The following is a 24,110-nucleotide window of genomic DNA, read 5'->3' as shown; positions in this document are numbered from 1 at the left end:
CAACTCCATCCTTTTTGGCCAGCCTGGAAAGTCTACCCTCTCATAAGCTGAGAATCCTGGGGAAAGTCATCCTGCTTTCTTCTTCAAAGCTATCCATCTGAGAAAAGGATAGAACACCCAGTACAAGAAAGTTTAGGGGAGGCCTTGGAGTTATCAAGGCCACAGAAGTGCAATGCTCACAGTGTGAGAAGGACTAAATGGGGCAGTAAACTGAGAAGTATTTCAGGAGGATTCTAGACTATGAAAAGAGATGACCACACGGAAGATGCATTTTCTTCCACAATTCTTAAGAGGCTTCTCCTTCACTGCTAAGCCAGACTTTGGAGCTTAGACCTGTGACTAAAGACAGGTGGCTGTGGCCCTGGGAGCTCTGCTTCTCCAAGATACATCCAGTACCCAAGCCATACTGACTCATCTCACCTAGACTGGGCAAGCCTCATAAAACAGCCTGTGGGCATTGAAACAGATGGCCAAGTTTCAATCAATTTTGCAATTTCAAAATTGAAGGAGAGGTACCTGAAATCTGTCATGTTACACAACTGCAATATGGCACTGGGGGGAAAAAGCCAATGCCAATTGCTTTCTTGAGGATGTCCTCATTGGGCTATCGCTGTCTCAGAATGAAAAGGTCTGGTTTCAAAGCTCACATAAGCCCTTGGCATGAGGAGAGGAGGAAGGAGACACCCAAGCAGTCTCCTAGCTCTTGCTTAGTCACAAGAATTCTCCAAAAGTTGGTATCAAAACTTGTCACCCCACACCTCCACCAGCCATCATGTTGAGTTTCAGTGGACAAAATCTGTCCTGTGATCCTGCCACAGGATTCCTTGCCCGGAGACAATTTAAAGTGAGAAAGCTGAAGGAGAGTTTGGAAGCAAAAATTGCCAGTAGTGTCTGCTGATCCTGCATACCTGTGATGGAACCAAAGTTTGACATTAACACAAATACAAGGAAAAGTTGAAAAGAGTGGTGCAGAAGGAAAGAAGGATATGGCAAGGGATGGAGGGGGCCGAATAGTGAAAGGTTACTTACACTGTTTCATCATTCTTGAACTCCAACTCCCCATACGTGTCTTCAAAATCCTCACCACCACCCTTGGCTGTCCCTTCTACTGTCCTAAAGGGGACGATGACTGTGCCCCGGGCACCTGATGTCCGCAGAACTTTGACCTCCATGACACCAATACTCTCACTGACATGAATAATGTCACATTCAAAAGTGAAGATGCCTGCATGGTCATCATCCAAGATAGTGACTGTGGCCACACAAGGGGACACCAAGACAGCCCGAGGCAAAGGAAGACAATTGAGGATTATTGGAGGCATCCCCTCCTCTGGCTGCTCCTCCTCTATGCGGACATTGCTCAACCTCACAAAGAAGTGTTCATCCTCCTCAAAAATGTCATCGTCAATGATGCCCACAGAGAACTCCTTCTGGGTCTCTCCTGGCTTCAGAACCACAGTGCCCTCTGTGAACTCAAAGTCAGCCCCTGCATTGGCAGAGCCATCTTCTGTTTTGTAGTCCACATACATGGTTTTGGACGTGTCCCCCCCTTTCCTTACCACTGTCAGGAGGACAGCACCACAGTTCTCCAGGCACTGGTAAGAGCACGGGTCAAAAAAGACCTTTGAGACAAAGTCCTCAGGCTCATCGGTGTGTACCTCGCTCATGCTGGAGGCCTTTTTGGCTTGTTCTGCTGCATGTTTCTTCAGGATGTTGCCTGCGCCAGTCATCATACGGGTGGCTTGGATCCGGTAGAAGGCGCGGCTCTTCTGCTGATGGGAAAGAGCATAGTAGTTGGCCATCTCTACGAGCTGATCTAAGTCCTTCTCTGGGTGTTTTTGCTTCAGATCCTTGAGAATCCGGATCATCTCCCTGCGGGACTCATCCACTTCCTTCCCTTCCAGGGGCACCAGGTTCCCATCAAGGAAGTGGGAATTCATCATTTTTCCATCCATCTCAATGCCCTTGGGGTGGTCACCCTCTGTCTCTATGATAATTCCTCGGTGTTTATCTGTGCGGTACTTTTTGTGCATGTATTTGTAGAAGAGCAGTCGCCTATCTGCCACCCAGGCCAGAAGGACACACACTGGAAAAAAGAAGAGAGTGAGGAGGCCTTCCCAAACCTGGACCACACCAGGAGAGAAGACTGCCAGGATCATATAGAGCCAGATGTAGGCAAAGATGCTCCAAGCGGCAGTGACAAAGAAGACTCGCAGGTGTTTGATCTTACGAGTCTCTCCATCAGGGATCACGTAGACGCAGATGCCAATGATGATGAACATGTTGAAGGCTGCACTGCCTACGATGGTAGAAGGTCCCAGATCACCAGCGATGAACCCATGACCACACACCTCAATTAAAGAGAGGAGGATCTCAGGAGCAGAGGAACCCAGGGCCATAAGGGTCAGGTTAGAGACAGTTTCGTTCCATACCCGAATCGTTGTTGTACTTGTCTCTCCATTGGGCTTTTTGATAGTCACCTCTCTCTCTTGAGAAGTGATGACTTCAATAGATGCCATGAAGCGGTCGGCAATGATGGATACCCCAAGGAACATGTATATCAGAGCCACAAAGTAGACAATGACCCTGGCAATCTTGTCCCCAAGGGAAGGGTTCTCCGGGTACCAGATTGGTAAGATGACACCCTCCTTGCAGTCTGATGACCCTGAACAGGACTCATTGTTCTGCCCTGTGCTGGGCACATCCCCTGAGCCACCAGCCTCTGCCCGAAGACCATTCAGGAAGAGCACAAAAGTAATCAACCCAAAATGGAGGAAGGCAGAGGTGAGAGGCTGCAACCGTAACCACGCCATACACAAGACTTGGCCGCTGGCTTCCACTGCAGCACCAATGGTCCTTCTGACAGGCCAGAGACCTAGAAAAGATCAGAGAGGCAGGAAAAGGCATGAGGAAAAAGGAGGTAACAAATGGCAGGTTCCCACCAATACAAGCTGGTATTTTACCTCTAGTGACATATTGCGCTAACATATGGGGCAGTCTCTCACTTGGAAAAATACATGTCCGTGGGAGGCACCACTGGCTGGCCTGTCCTCGGGACCATCTGGTGGAGACTCAGTTGAAGAATGGTTTCAAATAACTGGGGATATTGGTAATGGAAATAAGCGATGCCCATCTAGTTCTGTCTCCCAACCCTACTCTTATCTGTGAGAGTTCTCAAGAATCAACTTAAAATAGGCCAAGAATGATCTGAATTTTTGTCCCTACTTATACTATTTCTAGGGTTTTCAGCCTTCTTTACCTCACTATTATCACACTCAAGAATCTTGCATAATATAGGTTTGCAAGAGTGCATATTGAACTGAACTTTTATCATGAGCTAACCCCCCAAAATAGAACACCTTGTCTATGTACAATTGAGCCCACTTGGGAAAAACTCCTTCCCCCAGTGCAAAACCTCTGCAGGCAAGCTGTAGTTCTGAGATTGCTTAGGAAAGCAAGAGAGTTAATTCTGTAGTGAATGCTACCTGCAGTGCAGCTAACCCAACACCCTGTAAGCTCTGCCCAGGACCCAGGCCACGGCATCCCTTAGCCCTCCAGCAAAACATGCTTATGAATCAGTTTCGGTATTCAGTTACAGGAAAACGAAGATCAGCCAGCCACTCAAATTCCAGACCCAAACACTGAAAGGGCCAAGTGGTAGAAATCACTATTAATAAGACATGCAAGTGGCTCTCACATAAGTTTTTTTTTTAACTGTAGACAAGATTTGGAGGTGAAATGCAGCCTCATCTCCTGGCCTCAAACCACTAAAAGGTGAGCATTCACTCAGAAGAATGGAAAGAAACTCAACTGAAACTAGTCTCATCTTTCCACTCATTGCCTCAGTCAGCTAGAATGAGAATGTAAATAACCATGCAACAGCTAAAAACAAACAAACAAACAAAAACCTACTTGCCAATCCCCCCCCCCCCCCCCCGCGCCCGCTACAAACATGTGAGGTGCTTTTTGTAATAAAGGAATGTGGATTTGCATTTGTGCAGCATCTTAAAGGATTCAAGTCCTTGTTCTCCTTACCTGCTCCTGCTTCTCCATTGCTTTCCTTCTCAGGAACTAGCATCTCCACCCACCCAGTCACTCATGTTAGAAAGCAGGTCTTTGTGAGTCTGCAAGGCTTCCTCTCCCACCTGTCCCTTATCCAGCCAGCACTAAATCCTATCAGCTCTCTTTTCATCTCTACTGCCACTACCATCACAGCCCAAGACACCATTACTCCTCACCTGATGAATCTATGCAGTCATTACCAAACTGAACTCACATTCTAACTCTTGCTGTTCTCTATTCCATTTCCTCATCCAGTCACAGTCAAGATTTTTTTTAAAAAACCCAAGCCTACACTCTCATGTCCCTGTTTGAAACCCTTCAGTAGTTTCCTCTTATTCTTAATATAAAGACCAGATTCCTTCCCGTGGCCTACGAAGCCTTGCAGGGGCTGCCTTCTTCCGCCTCGTCCCTTTCATCTCCCGGCACTCTCCCTCTTACTGCCGTTCAGCAACAGTGGACCTCGTATCAGGTGATTTTCCACCTCAAGACCTTTGCACATGGCACCATCCATGCATGCTGGAAATGACTGCTTCTTCTTTGTACCCCCACTCTCAACAACCCTTTCGATTGCAGCTTAAGTGTCGCTTTCTCAGAAAAACTTTTCCTCAACCCTAAAATGGTCAACTCCCTCTGTTATGTCCTCTCATCACACTTTTTACTTTTCCTTCATGACATTTATAAAACTTTTAATTTGTGGGATTATATGATTAATGTCTAACTCATTCATTAAACTGTGAATGACATAAAGGCAAAGACTATGTCTATTCTGTTTATCATGGTATCCTAAGTAGTTGGTTAGTAGGTGCTCAGAAAATGTATGTTTCTGGAATAAATAAATGTAGCCACTAAGGAAGTTTCCTCAGTGGTATGGATTGAATTGTGTCCCTTTTCCCCCTCCCCCACCCCCTCCCCTCCACCCCACCACAAATTCATACATTGAAGCCCTAAATCCCAATGTGACTGTATTGAGGGATAGGGCTTTTAGGAGGTAATTAAGGCTTAATGAGGTCATAAGGGTTGGGTCCTAACCTGGTAGGATTGGTGGACTTAGAAGAAGAGGAAGAGGAGAGAGATCTCTCTCTGCCATGTGAGGACATAGTGAGAAAGTGGCCATCTGCAAGCTAGGAAGAGAGCTCTTGGCAGAAGCCGAATTGGCCAGCACTTTGATCTTGGACATCCTAGCCACCAGAACTGTGAGAAAATAAATTTCTATTGTTTAAGCCACCCAGTCTATGGTATTTTGTTATGGCAGCCTGAGCAGGCTAACACATTCTGACATCAGCCCTCTTAAAGTCATTTTATGATCTGAATTATAGCCATTTGTTTTAGAAAAGAATATATAGGTCTCATAAACAAATCCTGACTTGATTTCAGAGGCTATGTAGGACCTCTTTAAATTCCTAAGGCTTGCACTCAAAGACAAATTCTCTTCGGGACATAGTATGCCTTGGTGCATACTGTAATCTTGAAGGCCTTCCTTCCAAAGGGCTCTGTGGATTAACTTGGTTTCATATTCCCCAGAATGGCAGCCAAGTGCTGAGGCCCACATTCCCCATTAGCCCAGGTACTGGGGATCATCACAGCAGGTGTCTGGGGCTTTGACCTCACTCAGAAGAGGAAAGGTTACGAGGATGACTGTGGAAGAGGAGGGCGATGTTCAGCATCAACATTCAAAGGTTGACAAAGCTCTCATAATGTGTGCTGTACACAGGGACCCCATGCACAGGCTTGGCACTCGCCCACCCTGGAGAAATATGGACAGAGAAGGATCTTGGCACCTTGCCTTGACCTCTGAAACCCTGACACTTTGTGGATTCTAATAAGCACCACGCAGGAGGAGGCAGAAGGTGGGCACAGCTGGAGCAGCTCTTTGATCAAGAGCCGACACGGTGACAAGAGGTGGCAGCTGCATGGGTTAGCCAACTCCAAGGGGTGGGCTATCCACAGGCTCGGGATGAGGGCTGGCCTTCTGCTCTCAAAGGACATGGAACATTGAGGCAGCAGAGTTATCCTGATTAACGGGAGCAAGGACTCCTGCTTTTCTTCCCTACCAGGAGAGCTGAGGCAGGCCATGGTCTTTGTTCTCCTCGGTCTTACAGACACCTATGGCAACAGGTCTTCTATGGGAAATACGCTATCATGAGGGCAGAATCAGAAGCCAGTTTAGAAAGACCTTTCCCTGAGAAAACAAATGAACTGAAGGGAAGGATGAAAGAAAACAAGGCAAGAAGGAGGCTAATAAATGTTTGCACCAAGTTTTTGGAATTGAAGGTGGAAAATGACCTGTGAATTCCCAGTTATTCTTTCCAGCAATGCCAGGAAATGTTTTCTGAGATTTTAGAAGGAGAGGGACACCTCTGATGATCAAGCCAACAGTCATTTTCTTGTGCCATTGCCCCAGCCCCAGGCATCCATTGAGACAGGGCCCAACCTCCTGCGGGTTAGATATCCAAATCATTCCAGAAGGCTCTAAATCAGCCCTAAAGCATACTCAGGGCTATGACTCAGCTTGAAACTCCCAGAATCACCCTCAAATAATAAAGATATTAATAATAGGAACTAACACTTAGAAGCATTTATTGTAGGATAATGCTAAGTACTTCCTCAGTTAATCTTCATAACAATCCCATGAGATTAGTACTTTTTTAAATCCCTATTTTATGTTTTGAAAAACTAAGTGAGAACGTAAAGCAAGGAAGTGGCAGAGCCAGAACTCACACACAGATGACATAAAATGTATGATTTTTAACCATTCCATTTTACAAAGATGTCCCACTTTGTTAGAGAACATCCATGACCCCCAATCCAGTCCTCTGTGGACTTAGAAGCCGTATGACTGCCCCATGCACCCTAACAGGAGAGACTAGCCATTTGGTAGAGTTGTCTAGTCCCCGACTTACTGGGAGAGTCCTGGTTACCTGATGCAGTCTCCCACCCAAATAGTCTCCTTCCATAAGTTCAGTTTGACAAAAATTAACAAAAGCCAGTGATTTGCCAGGCCTGGTATCAGCTGCTTGTGGGCAAAATGAAAAACAAGACACAGGGATCTCTTTTGAAGGTGCGATCCAGCTGGGGTGGAGAGCTGCACCAATAAAAAAGTTCTTGCCTCCTGCTTCACTTTTGCTATAATATTGAAGGTAAGGGCAGAACACTGTGAGAACATGAAGAGGGCCCTGAACCAGCATGGGGAGTCAGCGGGGTATTCTGAAGGAGGTGATCCCTGAAATGAGTCTTCAAGCATGAGTGAGCTGTAGTCAAAAAAAAGAAGAAGAAGAAGGAAGAAAGTGGGAAGGACATTTGAGTCAAAGAGAACAAGAGAACAGTCTAAGCAAAGATACAGAGACATGGAAAATCCCACTATGTGCATGGATTACAAGGAATTCAGTGTGAGGCAGGAGGGGCAGAATATGAGTGTCGAGAAGCGTGGACATGTAGGGGGGACTCAATTTATAGCAAGTCTTATATGCCAGGCTGAGATCAGATTGTATCCTGAGGGCAGTGAAAAAAAAAGTCAATGATAGGATATTAAACAGGAGAATGACAGGGTCTGATTTGTAGTTCAGAGAAACTAATTTGACTAAAGGGTTTAGAATGACTGTAAAAGGAACACGACTGGAGCAGGAAGATCAGTTAGAAAGCTTTTGGAAACAGAACAGATACAGAAGAGGGTGGGCCTAGGGTATATTCCGCATACGATGACCCTCTGTCCCCATGTCACATTCCTCTTCCGAAGCTGAACTGATGCCCCAGCTCAGCACACGGCTTCTCATCTCTTTCCTGGATTATTTTCCTAACACCCCCGGGGCCATCTGAAAGGTGTCTGTGTCCTCAGCGGTGGCTCCTGACATCTTTTAATATCACTGGCAAATTTAATTAAAGTCACTGTTCCTCTGCTCTTCCAGATCATTAATAAAACAGTGCCACCAGGCCAGACTGAGCAAATTCTCCCTCCTGCTACGCCCTCCACTTTCTCCAATGGGAACACTGCTCCGGGCCTGTCACCAGCCTGGGTAGAGTCGTCCTGCTCTGCTTCTAAATCTGGGCCCCTGCACAGGCATCACAGCCAATTTACATTAAAATTTTAGGTGCAGCCAGGCTGCACTGGATCCAATGTGTCACTCGAGTCCAAGAGCACTGCATCTTCTCCTGAACTTCCTCTGCCTACGGATGAGAGGCAGTGCAGTCTTCTCTGTGACAATGCTCTCCCCCCACCCCCAACCCCAAGAAATACAGGGACTAAATTTCCTGCACTTCAAGAGTAGGGACTATGTGGCCTCGGCTGCTTAGGTAGTTTGATTGTCACAATCGGAACTTGGATCTCAGGAGGAAAACATAATGATTCTGTTTTGTTTTAGGGTGGTTTTTTTTTTTAAGATTTTATTGAGGAATTGGGGGAGGGAACAGTGTTGGGGAATCAGGGAAGGGGAACAGACAAATTGCTATCCTTTTTGTTTTTCAGTCTAGTTGTGGAGGACGTCGCTTCACTGGCCCATGTTGGTATTGTGATCATTGCGCTCTTCCCGGCTAAGGCAGATCGGTCGCCAGCCATGGGATGGCCACTCACAGTGGCTCACGGCAGCTCACACTGGCTGCAGGCCACTCACAGTAGCTTACCGCAGCCCCACTGTAGCCCCACTGCAGCCCACGCTGTCGCCAGCGACTCACAGCAGCCCAGCTCCAGGTTGAGCTGTTGTTCACCATCTTAGCTGTAGAGGGCAGTGTCACTGGCCCATCTGGGATCCAAGCCGGTGGTCCTGCTGCTCAGAGCTCACACTCCCAAGCCAACTCTTAACCAACAGCCCCCATAATAATGCTGTTTTACATGAATTACCTCTTTGAATCTTCATAGTAAAGAATGTACTATTATCATCATGCCCATTTCAGATAAGCAAATTTGAACTCATTAAGATTAATTTGCCCAAGAGCATAGCTAATAAGTAGAAAATAAGCATTTGAATTCTGGAAGCCTGACTCCAGAGCACACAGTATTAACCCGTTATGCTTGGTATGTACCCAGGGTTTGGCAACTCCTTTGAGCAAGGGCCTAGGGAGGGCAGAGTAAGTCTTTCTGGGCAGAAAGGCCTCACCACAAGGTTGGAGGTGCTACATACTCTGGGGCAGCCTGGAGCAGTGGTAGAGCCTCACATTTTAAAGCAGGGGAAGAGCTTTCTTCCCAGCTGAGTCTCAATGAGCTGTAAGACCCTGAAGAGTCAGTGAACTTCTCAGAGCATTAGCTTCCCCATCGAGAAAATTCAAGTTGGGTTGGATGATCTCCAAAGTTCCATTAAGACAAAGATACTTTGATTGCAGGCAGGCCTGTCTCTCAAAAGGCAAAGAAGTGAAGGGACACGTTTGAGTTAGGTTGGGCCCAAGTAGTGTGAGAGCCAGGCATGGAATTTAGACTCCCAAGGAGACCTCAGAGGATAAGAGAGCAAGTTAAGGGAGGGCGGCAGGGAAGAAGCCCAAGAGAAAGTCAAGGCAAGCCTCCATTCCGGATTTACCAAAAGCACCTTGGATTAAAGCCATGTTTCAGCAACTGCTCTTTGAATGGCTGTTTTTTGGGTCAAGCACTGTGCTAGGGATTGGGAGTACAGCCACGAACAAGCTATACCATATCCCCAACCTTATAGAGTTTATCTTCTGAGGGACAAACAAGTAATTATGGAATAATGGATTACAACGATGTCATGGGAAGTAGTACCTTTTTCTCGTTCTGTTCTAAGCTCTCAGGTTAGTCGCTGCACAGCTCCTTAAACCATGTGGGCAGTGGCTGCAATGCAGCATGGCTTTATAATACAGAGAATCTTGCAGGAGTACATGATACGTACTGTTCTTGCTCCTCTGATCTCACGCAATTGTCATAGTTTGCCTTCCCTGAAGTCCCTCAAGCCCTTAATGACATTCAAACCATGTAATAACTTTATGGAACCCTGCTGACATTTTCTCAGGCACTCCCACACAAGAAGAGGGCGCCTTCTGGACAGTCCAGGTACCAACAGACCTCATTCTCCTCGTGTTTTACATGAACCCAGGACTTAAAAAAGCACAATAATCACATCTATTCATCAAGTACCTACCTTATGGCTGGCACTGCATTAGGCACTTTTATAGATGCTATTTAATACCTAAAGACCCCACTATGAGACATGTCTTGTTATCTGTTTTAGAAATGAGGAGACTTGAGTTCGAAGATTAATAATTCACTGAAGGTCCACTAGCTGAGCAAGTGGCACAGATGGGCTGTGAAACTTGGTATGTCAACTACTAAAGTCTGCTTTTCAACCCCAGGAAGTGAAAGAAATGGTGGAAGAGCAGGGTAGGAACCTGGAGCCCTTGGGTCAAGAGCCTAGAGTCCCAGGGACCACTGCCTCCTCTGGGAAGCCTTCCCTCTTCCCCCACTTTCCAAATGAGTCATTTACTGCCCTGTGTTCCTCTAGCACTTTGGCCACCACTGAGGCACTTGTCACACTGACCTGGGCTTCTCTGTTTGTGTGTCCATTGTGTACACTCATGTAACCTCCCTGAGGGATTTCAGTTCAATATAGGGAAGACTGATTGATTGATTGATTGATGATTGATTGATTGATTGATTGATTGATTTGGGAGGTGGGGGAACAAAAAGTGGTCACACTAGGTGAAAATCTATTGATAGGGCTCAGAGGTTGGACCTGACTTCTGATAACCTCTCTGCCAGTAAAATTCTAAGATCCAAAGGCTTGTGGGTTCTACTACTCTAAGGCTTGTTGATTCTTTACCAGACTTTATGGAAGCCAAAGGATTTTTCTCTCTGAAAGTCCTTGACAGATCTGGGAAGTCACAAACAATGACAGTGGGTCTGAGAGATAGGAAAAGGGAGGACTCTGCCCTCTTAAGTTGTGCTTCTCCCACTGCTGGATCTACATCTGCATTTAAGTCATTCCCTAAGTTGGAGCAGTAATGGGAGTAGGACAACATGCTAGAGAAGGTTGTGCATCAGAATAACTTTGGAGCTCTAAAAAAATACAGACATCTGGATCCTTCTCCAGACCTAAGTTTTGGACTCACTGGGAGTGGAGGCTAGATATTTAGGGCTTTTTTTTTAGTTCCTTAGTTGATTTTGAGGTACAGCCAACGTGGGGAATCCCAGGAAAAAAGATAAGGAACATAGCCTGACTATGACACTTGCATCTCGGGGATTTCAGCCATTAGGAATTTTCTTTGGACCAGGAGGAGGACTCTTAGGGTATCATGAGTTGACTCACAAATGGGTACCACAAAGCTTTTCTATCCATTCGGCAAACATCCCACCCTCCTGGACTCTCATTTACTTTCATACCTTGTCAAAGATAGTGAGCATCAACCCCCTGCCCACATAAGTAGATTTTCCCTTTGTCTCTCTCCCTAACCCTGCTGCCTACTTGGTTTACACTTTTACTAAGGAAATGTAAAAGATCCAGAGTTCCCTTATCTTCACAGGACAATGATGTCAGTCATCCATTTTCAGCAAGACATGTTTCTAATTGTTTTCCCTCTCAGCGATGATAGCTTAGGTTGACTTGTCCACACTTCTCCTCAGGGCCTCATTTGTTCATTTATTCATTCATGCATGCATTTGTATAAAAGGTTTTTCAAACATAAGTCTATGTATCACAGGTTGACTTTTACTAAATTACGGTGAGAAGATTACTCTGATTTGTACCCAACTCATTTTTTATTTTTTGCACACTAAAAAAAAAGAATAAAATTTCCTAGAGGGTAGGAATTTTTGTCTGTTTGGTATTTCTGTATCCCCAGTGCCTACATCAGTGCCTGACATACAGTAAGTGCTCAGTATATATTTATTAAATGAATAGATACATTGAATAAATATGCAAAAATAAAAGGCATAATATCCAGTGATTTCTCCCACTCTTGGCAGTGTTCAAATGAAGCATCCCATCTGTCAGGGATGCTATGAGCAAGGTTTTTCAAATATGAGTAATATGAACAAAATATAATCTCCCTTTAGGAGCACACACTTCACTGGAGAACACTGACAGAAAATGAAATAATTATGCCAACACAAGTACGAGGTTTGGAAGCATGTGGAGTGTGCCAAGAAGCATAGAGGATGAAGGTCTGACGCTGCCTGGGATCATCAGGGCCAGCTTCGTGAACCAGGCAACTTTAGAGCTAGGATTTAAAGAATGAACAGGAGTTAACTGGGCAGAAGCCAGTGAATCTCAAACAAAGGTAACCGCAAGCTGATGCTAAGAAGCATGGCAGCCTTGAATGAGCAGGGTCTGTTTAAATAAGGGCGAGGAAGGTGGCTGAAGCACAGGGCACTTGAGAGAAGCTGCAAAGATGAGTGAGGAATAGCTCGTAAAAGGCCTTGTAACACCCTGCTAAGAAATTGGGACATTATCTTGGAGGGAATAAGGAACCACTGAAAGCTTTTTAATCATAGGAGGGACAAGATCAATGTTTTTCCTTTGGATAGCCGACCTAGAGTGACGACAAGGTGGAAACTGGATAAATGAACAAAAGCAGGACAAGGCTGGAGGCAGAATAACTAGTTCAGAGCATCTCCAGGTATTTGAGTGAGACGTGATCAGAACCTGAACAGAGGCAAGGAGAGCAGACCTGCTGAGGAAGGTATGGATTTAAGAGTTCTTTCAAAAGTAGAAACAATACATGTTGGAGACTAATTGAAAGCAGATGATGGTGAAAGAGGAACGCAGAAACATAGCAAGGACCAAACCACGCCAGGCACCTTCTTCATCCCACTGGCCCTGCAAAGTTCCTCCTGATTCAGAGATACCCAGGCCCCAAGCAATGGAAGTTAAAGGAATCAACACAAAGCCATTGAATTTAGACACATGTTTAGTTTTAGGGACATCCTGTGACTGTGAGACAAATGAGGCCAGCAAGAGTTCTGGGCTATCCAGGAAGAGATCAGGAAGGTCCTGGAATTCAACCAAGGCACCAGAGTCAACATAGTAACTATCTGTTGATTCAACAATCCAGACTGTGATAAGCTCTGGAGATGTAGTCATGAAGCGGGTCTGGTTCCTGCTGTGGAGGAGCGCACAGACAAGCACACACGATGAGTATCTAAATGTGTGCAAAGGGTTTGGGGAATCCTGAACACTGAATGAGAGCATCGTGGAGGCGGTGGAGTTGGATTTCTCATGTCTATTTCAAATGAAAATGCAGTTTCACATAGAAGAAAATTAACTCATGGGATGCACTGCCCCGAAGAAATACTGCTAGCTAAAAACGTAAAAAGTATTTTAAAAGCTCCAAAATGCTGAGACGAACTCAGATCCTAGAGTGACCACAGAAAAGCCTGATTCTGCTCATTGGTTCATTTGTTGAGCACTTTACTCTATGCCCATCACAGTTGCAGGTTCCTTGAGGATCATTTCTGGATATGTTCTCATATTTGTTGTGTTCCAAATATGTGTCACACTCTGTTCTAGCTACTGGAGAGTCAATGTTATATCTTGTCTGGCCTAGTGCAATAGCTGCCAATCTTGTCCCATCTCTTATAGTCTAGCTTCCACAGCCCAAAATGTGTTTTTAAAATGTACATCAGATAGATCATGCAATTCTTTGTAAACTTCTCTTCCTACAGAGACTCCCATCTCCTTACTGACTTCTAACTCACTGCCTTTAACTCCCAACACTTTGTTTTGCTGCTGCCACACTCCACTCCAGCTAAGGTGGAGTTCTCTAAGTTTCTAGAACACGCCAAGCATGTACCTGGCCTAGGATCTTGGCATTTACTGTTCCCTCTGCTTGGAACACCCTTACCGTAAAGATCCCAAAAGATCACTTTTTTATTTCACACAGGCCTCAGATACCCCTTTCTCAGGTGTCTTCCCCGCTCACCTTACCTAAAGGTGATCCTATCCCTGTCCTGTCCAGCACACTCTGTCACATCATTTTTCTTTATAGCACATATCATTTGCTGAAATCATCATTGTTTTTGTTTGTTTGATCACTGGCTTATCATAACACATGAACCCCATGATAGCAGGAAACTTGTTCTTTTTGTTCACCACAGTGTTCTCAAGGTCCTTACTTAAGTGAGTGTCAGTATTTATTGAGTGGATCAATGATAAGTCTGCAAGATTAAGTGTGGGAAGATGCACCTGTGAGGGGAGCCTTCAAACTTCCTGGGAAGCCTTAGGGTAGAGAGGTAAATGGTTAAAGCCAATGGCCTCGGAGAGCAGGCAGATTTGTTCATTCAAAAGAACCAACAGGACCACATAGTGTTCAGACAGCAACTGTGAGGCTGTTTCTAAACAAAATCCCTTGTTTCTCCCACAGCCCTCTCATTGGAACCTTACTTTTTCTCCACAGCGTGTGGCATGATGATGACCAACATTTATAGTGCACCATTCATTCAACAAATATTAAGCAATACTATGTGCCAACAGTTTACAAAGGCCTTCTCACTCATATGATCTCATTTAATCCTTCTTGTGAGAATATTCATGCAGATGAAGAAAACTGTGGCTTGGATAATTGCCAAGAGTTTCCATGCCAATAAATAATGGAGCCAGAACCAAACCTTGGTCCTCTGGCTACCAGAGATCTCCTTCCACTAGGCTTGAAGGAGTGTCATGTCAGCAAGGACCAACAGAAAACATCCCCTGCCACTGAAAGGAAATCGGGGCTGGGGCAGGAGAGGGAGAAGGCCAGGGCAGCTGAGGGGGCACTGTTCCTGTCCCTGCCTGTTCCACAGAGAGAAGCCTCTGGGCCCTATGTCTTGGGGTTACCCACAGAGAGAGGGCCGACATGCTTCTGCCCTGCTGCCCGCCCATCAAGGAGAAGCTGGTGATTAGCCGCCTTTATGCTCATTCTCAGCTCATTCTCTAGGAGCCAGATTTATTTTAATGCCATTGAATTTCTCTTAACTTTTAAATGTTGAAATATGGATTTAACTCATATCTTTGCCTGAATGAAGGAAAAATGGACTCTGGCAAGCTGTGATAGTCATCTCTCTGAGATGTGACTAGGGGGTTCTCTTGTAAAATCAACTCTGGGGGTGCTCCGGGTCCCCCTTTCACAAGAGGGTGCTAGGAGCAGACACCTAGGACTCCCAGCAGATCTAGCCGCTGTCTTTGCAGCTGTGTTCTCTCCCCACTTCTCTAATGATTCCCCTCAAAGTGGACTCCCCCATTAATTCCTTCCGAGGGGCTGGAAGGCACAGGCTCAGGATAATTCTTCCAGCCTCACACTGGGGGGAAGTACAGTGGTATGGTCGGGGGTGGGAAAGCCACTGAGCACAGTGATTCCATATAGACTCTCAACAGAGTCTACATGGCTCAAACGCATCCTTCCTGGATAGAAAAGGAATGGTAGAAGCGCAGGAGTTGAGACAGGACTGGCTGGAGCATTTGAGGGCCCAGGGCATTGCTGGCCATGCTGTGCATACCCTGGAGTGTTGCAGTGGGACGTGACTCCACACAGAAGTGCCAACCTAGGGCCATCAGGGCACTCAACCAGCTCAGGGTGTCTCCCAGGTCAGACATCCAGAGAGTTGAGTTGGCCGGTCATGTTGACCACTAGAGATCCAATGTGATAACAGATACACTGGGGGGCTTCAAACTGCAGCTAGAAGGTTCTGAAATAAGAGATACCATCAGCACTAAAAGTATTCTTAGCAGGAGGCAATCCACAGGGTGTGGAGCAAGACTCACAATACAGAATTGTCAGGCCAGGGAGGTAGCTTAAAAGTCAACACATGCAACATAACCTTCTTTGATGGATAAGGAATGTGAGGCCCGGGGAGCAGAAGTGGGTCATGCCTGTGGTTGTCAGAAGTGACAAGAACCCAAATATACCCTTATTACCACCAATTCAATGCTGCTTCTGTTACACCACGTTGCCTGCTCCTGGTGTGATTTTTGACTCCACCACTGGCTTCTTTCATGATGAATGGGTTAGACCCCCTTTTCTTAACCTTGTTTCACCTGCCTCAAAAGTGAGGCAGGTTACTCATTTATTAACTCGTTCATTTTTCATTGAACACCCACTGTGTTTCAGGTATCATGCGACAGGGAGTATAAGAGAGAAAAAGCCCTTGGTCCAGGAAGGCAGGTAAGTCAAAAAACAAAACAAACAATCCACCCCACCACCACACACACACACACACACACACACACACACACACACACACACACACACACACACCAATAAGTATAAGGGCCTCGTGAAAACCAGATGTTGTGTTATCAAAATTCAGAGGAAAGAAACCTTCCCACCAGGGAGAGGCGTTTGAATTGGACATTAAAGAACAGGTAGGATTCTCAGTGAAAGGTAAACCGTGAACAAAGGCACAGGGGAGGAAGGGACAAGTTTACCTAGGTGCCCACGTGGAAGCTGTAAAACGTGAGACTAGACGTGGAGTGGTGAAACAGGCCACGGCGGAGCTGGACTGCTGCAAATCATGGCAGGCCCTTCAAGGTTTTCGGTGCAGGGAAATGACAAGCCTAAAAGGGTGTTTTGGGAGAGGACTCTTGTCACAGGCATTAAAATGAATTGAAGGAGGAGGAGGTGGAGGTTGGGAAGATGTTAGAAAGCTATTTTTCATAGTATCATAGTAACTACTTTATACAGGTCTGGTAAGGATTGAGTGGGGAAGTCAACATAAAGCACTTTGCAACAGAGTAGCTGACAGGTGGTAAACACACAAATGTTGGCTGCTTTAATAACAGTAAATATCATTATCTTTGCTATTATGTAAGAGGTTATCAGACCTGTACTGAGGTTGTAGAAGTACAGATAGAGAAGACCAGGAGTGGACTTAACAGACATTAGCAATACTTGAGGGACAAGGGAGAGGAGTCAAAGATTAACTTGGGGATTTTGGAGCCAGGGTTGTCTGGTGTCATCAGTAGAAAAGTGGGAAGTCAGGAGGAGCAGCTCCTTAGGACAATGATAATGATAGTTTAGTAAAACTTCAACTCGAGTTGCTGGTGGGACATCCTATTGGAGATACTGTGCAAGTGGCTGGAAACAAGACACTGGGCTTGGAGAGTGAGTCATAGACTCGAACTATCCGCATTGGAATAACAGCACAAACCACTGCAGAGACCACCGAGGGCTAACAGACAGGGGAAGGCTGAGAGAAAGGAGGGAATATTGGAGAGGATGTGGAAGAGGGACCGCCTAGAGGATTGGTGGGACCCGGGGTGTTCAGTGTGATAGAAGCCAAGAGGTGAAGGTTTTAAGAGCTAATGGTCAATCTTATCTGATGGGGGCAGGGAGAAGGGGAGCTATAGACAGATATCAGGAATAAGTTATATTTTGGGGAATGAGAAGTTCTTGATGGATGAGACTTGGGCAGAAGGTCGAGGAGCTAAATGAATGAATGAGTGATGAGGAAATAGAGACAGATGATTACCCTAAAACCGCAAGAGTTTATTGAAAGCAAGATGGGAAGAGAGAATGATGGAGGTGGGGGAGGAACTGGACAAGTGATGCTCTTTTTAGGATGGGGTTTCTTGAGCATGCTTACAATCGGAGGGAGGGGTTCAATGATGAAGGAGAAAGAGCCCGGGGCAAGTTGATGACGGCAGGGTGCGGGTGACTCCTGGGCACTATACACGAGGGGAAGGGAGATCTTCTGCACTCTGAGACCAGCTACAGGGAAGGGTGAGGAACAAAGTGGGGAGGTCAGGGTGCAAAGGAAGAACATCAACCAAGCTCACACTCTCTGGCTTCATTCTCTAGGGTGAACACAGCAGTGCGTGACTTTGAGGTCCATTCCTCTGAAGTGATTTGGATATTACCACATGGAAGCCAAAGCAGGATTATAGTTTCCGTTCTCACTTGACCCAGCATTCTCGCGTACAACCAGGAAAGCACTACTTGTCATTCCAAATATCAATGCAGTCAGTGCTACTTGGTCCATTCCAAATTATATCCATGATGAAACAGAGCTGTTTTCTTAGTAAACATGACTCTGTATACCATATCCAAATACCATTGATTCTGGAATTAGCTTTTACTCACCCTCCATATTATCAAAAAAAATCCATATACATACACATGTAATTCTTTCTATCTAGATGTCTTGCTTAGTGGTTTCCATGGATCTAAATATGGATCTATATCCTTACCCCTCCAGACTCCTTCTTGGGACCTTCCCCAGCTTCCCAGATGTTTTGGGGTTCTCCTTGCTCTGCAGCTGAGGTCAGGAAGTGGTTTTACACCTGCTAGAGCCACTTTTCCTTTCCTCTGAGGTGCCTGCCCAGTGTTGGGTTTAGAGTGCCCATTCAAAAAATAGACAACCAAACATAAGCCAATCTCATTAAAGAAAACAGTGGAACTGCTTCCTAGAAGGGCAGCTCTGGTTTGTACGCTAAAACAGAAAGAGGAAACCCCCGACCGCTCCCTCACAGGGGACCAGGACAGTGATACACCGCAGTTTCTACCATAGCCTCCTAACTCCCTGCCTACTTCTCTTCCTAGAGGTCTCCACATACTATCTAAAATGCAAATCAGACCATGCACTTCAGTACTGAAAACCCTCCTAAGCCCCATTGGAATCTCAATGGAAATCCTTAGTGTGGAGTACAAGACCTTCAAGGTTTGGCCCCTAGAGCTTCTCCAAACTCATCTCCCCGAATTTTAGCCTCTGTCTTCAGTCGTTTGAAGAGGTCTCATCCACTTGAAGCCTTTAAATACTGATGCCTTCACTCACAACACTTTCTCCCCCACCCCTCCCCTCCCTGCTTTCACCAAAGCCAACTCCTATCTATCCTTTCTTTCTGGGATTAGCTGTCCCCAGGGGTCCTCCTTAAGCCCCGATAGAGAGGCGATCTTCCTATATGCCTCCATTGCACCTGGGATTTACCCTCCACTGAAAGGAATCACTTTATATAGATGGTAATTGTCTGTTCACTAGTTGATTATCCCTGATGGAATGAATGTATATTTAGGAGGAAAGGGACATCATCATTATTACTATTATTATTATTATTATTATTTATTATTATTTTCTCTGTGCCTAGCAAATGCCTGGCACAGTAGGTTGTTGTTGAATGTTTATTGAATAAATACCTGGCTGAATAAATAACGAATCCTTTTTCTTTTGGAGTCCAGTGTATTTTTGAACCTCACCCAATCTTTGAAACTCTAGGCAAAGCTGCCAGGCTTGAGTGAAAAGGGAGTTATCTTCTCTTCTTATCTGACCTTGGTAGCTTGGAAAGAAGCCAAGATGTGTGACACAATCCCCCAAATCCAGATTGTGGGCATTTCAGATGGGGGAACAATGCCCACAATTAAGACCCATGGACAATACCAGAAACTATGCCCAGAGGCTGTACAAGGGACCGCTTTGCACAGGCACAGGGCAGGGTTAGGGCTCAAGGACACTGCCTTAGATTTAGGGTCCCAGCCCAGGGAGGAGCCCAGGGGAAGGGAATGGTTTTACAGGGTCAATTTGATAAACCTCTTCTCCCTTCTCTGCCCAGAAGGCTGTGGAAAGTAGTGCAAGTGATGCTGAAGTGGAAATCAGCGGAGCAGGAGCAGAGAGGAGGAGTAACTCTTCTTTCTAAGTCCATTCATTTAACCAGCATTTACTTTGTGCCTATTCTATTGCCAGGCAGAGTGCTAGGCCCTGGGGATACAATGTTAACAAACTTACCAGCTATCTGTCCTGCCTTCATTCAGCTCACTGTCTACATGTGTGACTAGCATTATTCAATCACATAAATACACTTTATATGCATCTTTAAATTGCTTCAAAATAACAGGTTCAGGCTATGGGGTTATAAAATCAGGGCGTCCGGCCTAGTAGGGGAAGGCATAAAAGGCTTCCTTGAGGAAGTAACCAATCAAGTAAGAACTGAAGGGTGAATAGGCGTACAGTTGACATAGACAGGGTTGGAGTTCTGGGGTGCTGGAAGAACAATAAAGTGTGCCAGGTAGAGGAAACTGCATGAACAGCCTTTCCATCCTCATTAAGTTCAAGAACCACTTCAACCAGATTCAGTTCTGTAGGTTCCACCTGCCTCTTTTCAACCCAATATCTGTATTTTATGTAAAGAAAAACGAAGTTATTGCATGGACTACTGTGTGAGGCCTGCCGATAGGAGATGTGGATTGTCATGCGGGGCTGGGGTCATCAGCCCAAACCTAGTCACCCCAAGCTCTCCCCAAACCATCCTCGTTTGAAGAACTGCAAGACATATGCGGGCAAGTTCCTCTCACGCTTGGATCCAGTGAGGCTGGCAGAAAGAAGGGCCAGCGAGAGGCCAAGCGCCCATGCCCAGTGAACTGATCCCCCTATTTCAGGAAGAGCGTGGCACAGCAGCTATATTTGAAAATCGAGGTAAACAAGGGCTCAGCTCAAGTGGACGGGGCACAACAGCTGTGGAAGATTAACAACACGCGGCTGCAAGTCACCAGGTCACCAGAGGCCTGAGGCTTCCTTCCCCTTCGGTGCCTCACCAGCAGGCCGGATGTGCTCCTGTAACGCACTCACAACTCCCTCCGCCTGGGGTGTTTCTAGACCATCCAGGAGATCCACGCCTTGCTCCCAGCTGCGGCCTGCGTTTTTGAAAAACTGTCCCCAATTTCAATCCTTCTGCCGGAGAGACCGAACCACCAAACATTCTGGGTTTGTTTTTTAATCGTCAGGAGAGAGAGGAAATATGGGGGGAAAGGCGGGCAGCAAATGAGTAAATTTATGGCACTGCATTAAAGGCGTTTGTCGATTTAACCACCACCACCACCACCCCCCCTCCACGGTTAAAAATAAAACAGGGAATAAAGACCAAGCGCTGTTTTTTCCCTCCCTGAGCAAATGGTTTTATCTCCCCCTGTGGCTCGGGTCCTCAGGGCAGGGCAGGAAGGGTCTGCTGGAACAGCTCCAGCCTCTGAATGAGGGTGTGTGGGGGGGGTCGGGGGGGAAGAAGGGGGGGACTTGAGAAGGGGGGGTGCTAGTTACATCGCTTCTTGCCACCTGGCCCCGGACCGCCCAGAGCAACGCGGTCTGGAGAGCACAGAACTGGAGAAGCCCTCCTCCCCGCCCCTCGGCCGCCGCGGGCTGGTGCGCTTGGGGCCGCAGTTCCTGACCCGCGGCATTGGAGTCCGGACGTTGGGGTGCGCGCGTGCCTGTGCGCACGCGGGCGCGAGCCTAGTGAAAAACCCGTTCCCCTCCTAGCCCCCACACCGGGGGCACTCAGAGCCCCGGGAGCACAGCACGCCCTGGCACAGCCAGCAGACACATGGACCCAGCACGCAGCACGGCAGTCGGCCTCCCCAATGCGCACCCGCCGCTCGCCTCGCACATCCGCGACCCGCCCGCACACACATGCCCAGGCGTCTGTTTCTGCGCCGGCCCCACCAACCCCCTGCTAGACGCTCACTCTGCCAGAACGCAACACCCTCCCCTCCAGAACCGCATACACAACGTAGACTTTCCGGGGCACCCTCCCCCCACCTCTTCAGACACTAAGCCCGCAGGGAGGAGGTTTAAATGAATGATCTTGAGAAATAACTTAATTAACACCATTGTTCCAAACTAGGATCCCTCTTGGGGGACACCCCCAAGCCCCCCAACCTCAGCCTCCCCTGTCTCGGCCGCCCGCTGAGGGGGAAGGGCAGGAGGCTCACCTCATTACTCACCGTTTCCTCTCGGTCTCCCGAGCGGAGTGGGCAAGTGAGGTGGTGAGGTAGGTGCGCGAAGCCCCCGCCGCCCGGCTTCTCACCGGCCGCCGCGGCTCATCGCCCCCGCGGGCTGCCCGCCGGCCGCAGCCGCGTCCGGGGCATGTCAATCCGCCGCCGCCCGCCGCTTGTGGGCTCGCAGCTATCAGGGAGCTGCGGGGAAGCGCATCTGGAGCGCTAGGGCTGGGGCCAGGGCGGGGGTGCAGGGGCCTGGGAAGGAGTCCCTCGGCGCCGATTTCAGGAGCAGGAAAACCCGCCCGAAGACCCCCCCCCGAAAATCCCTGACCGGGGGAGCGGACTCGGGACTAAGCCCGGGAGAGGCCCGGAGTCCCCGCCGCCGGCCGCCGGGGGATCCCTGCCGGAAGGGACAGAAAGGCGAGCGGCCCCGCGCGCCCTGGCGGCTCCGAGGGGCCCCGGCTTGTAGTCGCTTCTCCGGGGCTTTCCCGGGGCTGGGAGAGCGCCGGCTCCCCGCCTCGCACGCCGTCACCGCGGGCGAAGTCTCGGCCTCGCCGCGCGCGAAGGGGTTGGTTTCTGGGCGAACCGAGAGCTTTGCCCACTAAGCTGCAGCGAGAAGCCAAATCAAAAAGCCAATCTCCAAGCCTCCAAACCGAACGTCACCCTATCAGCTGGGAGACAGCGAGCTGCACGGAATGACAAGCCGCGCGTATTTATCTTCGCCCGCAGATGGGGGGAATTTTCAGATCAGCAGCGGGGAAGTCGAGCCGGCACCTCCTTGAATCTGGGGAGACCCGAGGTCCAGCGGAGCCCGAGGACCGAATGCAGACCAAACCCCTAACCGGAGACCACCCACCCAATCGTTGGAGCCTGGCGCCGAGCGTCTGCCGTCCAGCGGCAATTCCAAGACCTCGGCACGTCCTGACCTGGATTCCGCGGAGTCCGGAGCTCCGGGGCAGCAGGCGGGGAGGGCGGGCAGGAGGGCGCGCGGCACCGGCTTTCCCCTTGTCCTCAGGAGACGCCGCCTGCAATTCCGAAATTGAGTCTCCACCAAACACATCTGTGGTTTTTAAATATAGCAGGGGACGATTACCCAGGCAGGGTCCACCCAGGCCTAGGGGAGGGGTTGAGGGGGAAGGAGGTTGGCAGGAGGGAAAATAAAACTCCCTTTTTGCCCCCCTCTTTTTTTTTTTTTTTTTTCTGCTCTTGGTGCAGAACTCTGTCATTTTCTCAACCCAAATCAAACAACAGCTTGTGAGAGACGCTTGGGTGAGCACTGGTATGTTGGTTTTGGGTTTTTAAGGCTAAAAATAAGAGGGGGCTGTCTCCCAAATTGCTGCTTACTCTGGACCTGGAGCCTGGAAGAGAGATGGTCCTTTGATGCAGCAGCAGAACTAGGGTTTGGGGCTTGGCTCAGGCGAAGTGTACACATGTAGCCTTAAATCAGATGACTGTAATTTCTGCTATATTTGTCTGGCGTGGTCCCGGAGGCATGAGGGGTGGGCAGGCCTCTCCTAAGAATGGGGTTTCACATCCCTAGTTTATCCATGGCATTAGGCAGATCTAAAACGATCATGGTGGCTGGCCTTCAGTAGAGACACCGGTGTAGACTCCGGGACAGAAGGTAAGAGTGGGAAGCTGTTCCTCTTCAGCCTCTGCTGTCTAAAGTCAAACATGAGGGGCCAAGAAAATAATGTTTAGCAAGTATCAGCACCTCCTTAGGGACAAGTGCCTTGCTAATGAATGTGTTCAACCATTACTAAAGGCAAAGGGACTTTTGTGGATTCTCTGAGTTCTAACTAGGCTGAAATAACAAAACCCAACTCTGCACTCTGAGCCTCCATGTCCTCACCTATAGAATGCAAGTAATAACAATAATACTCATCTCATGGAGTTGTGAGGATTCAGTGAGATTACAGTTTCTGGTTTAATTCCCAAATGTTAACATGTTAATTCTCTTTCTTTCTCCTCCCAACCCGCCTTCTCTCTCACTGTAAGTTCTACAATTGACTTTCTTCTTTGAACACTAGACAGTCTCACTTTTTCCCCCCCTCTCTACTAAGTGCATGCAGGGCTGGAAAACAGTAGATTTGAAGACAACCTACCTTAAATTTCTGCAATTATTTATTCCTTTACTTCTGGTTGTGCTAGAAGTCAAGGGGACTTTTCACAGAAAAACCAGCAAGCAAGATATTTATCATCAGCATTAGGAGCAACAGCCACAAACTTCATTTTCAAGCTTGGAGGAAACTTGGAGCCAAAGAAGTGAGGAGAGTTGACCCAATCGCAGAACTCAGCAAGGGACAGAATCTGTTATGGGCTGAACTGTGCCCCCCTCCCCACACCCCCAAGTATATATCAAAGCAGAAACCTCCATTACCTCAGAATGTGGGTGCAAAGAGGTAATTAAAGTGGGGCCATTAGGGGTGGGCCCTAATTGAGTGACT

General features: G+C 47.5%; 1 protein-coding gene across 5 annotated transcripts in view; it reads right to left on the bottom strand.

The window, feature by feature from the left end:
- SLC8A3 (solute carrier family 8 member A3) overlaps positions 1–22,807 on the bottom strand; it is a 149,085-nt gene extending 126,278 nt beyond the window's left edge. For 2 of the 5 annotated variants that reach the window (XM_019641343.1, XM_019641346.1), the window contains exons 1-2: positions 21,670–22,607; positions 1,030–2,875 (exon numbers count right to left, since the gene is read on the bottom strand). In XM_019641343.1, the coding sequence (XP_019496888.1) occupies positions 1,030–2,813 (1,784 nt within the window). In that variant the 5' untranslated portion in view covers positions 2,814–2,875; positions 21,670–22,607. Of the gene's footprint in view, positions 1–1,029; positions 2,876–21,657 lie in introns of all 5 variants that reach the window. The other 3 variants (XM_019641342.1, XM_019641345.1, XM_019641344.1) reach the window with 3 other exon arrangements.
- Between the last annotated feature and the right edge of the window lie 1,303 nt (positions 22,808–24,110).

Source organism: Hipposideros armiger, unplaced genomic scaffold (genome assembly GCF_001890085.2).
Source record: "Hipposideros armiger isolate ML-2016 unplaced genomic scaffold, ASM189008v1 scaffold_59, whole genome shotgun sequence".
Taxonomy (NCBI): Eukaryota; Metazoa; Chordata; class Mammalia; order Chiroptera; family Hipposideridae; genus Hipposideros; species Hipposideros armiger.
The sequence above is the reverse complement of the archived record's forward strand: the minus strand, read 5'-3'. Positions and strand labels throughout refer to the sequence as shown.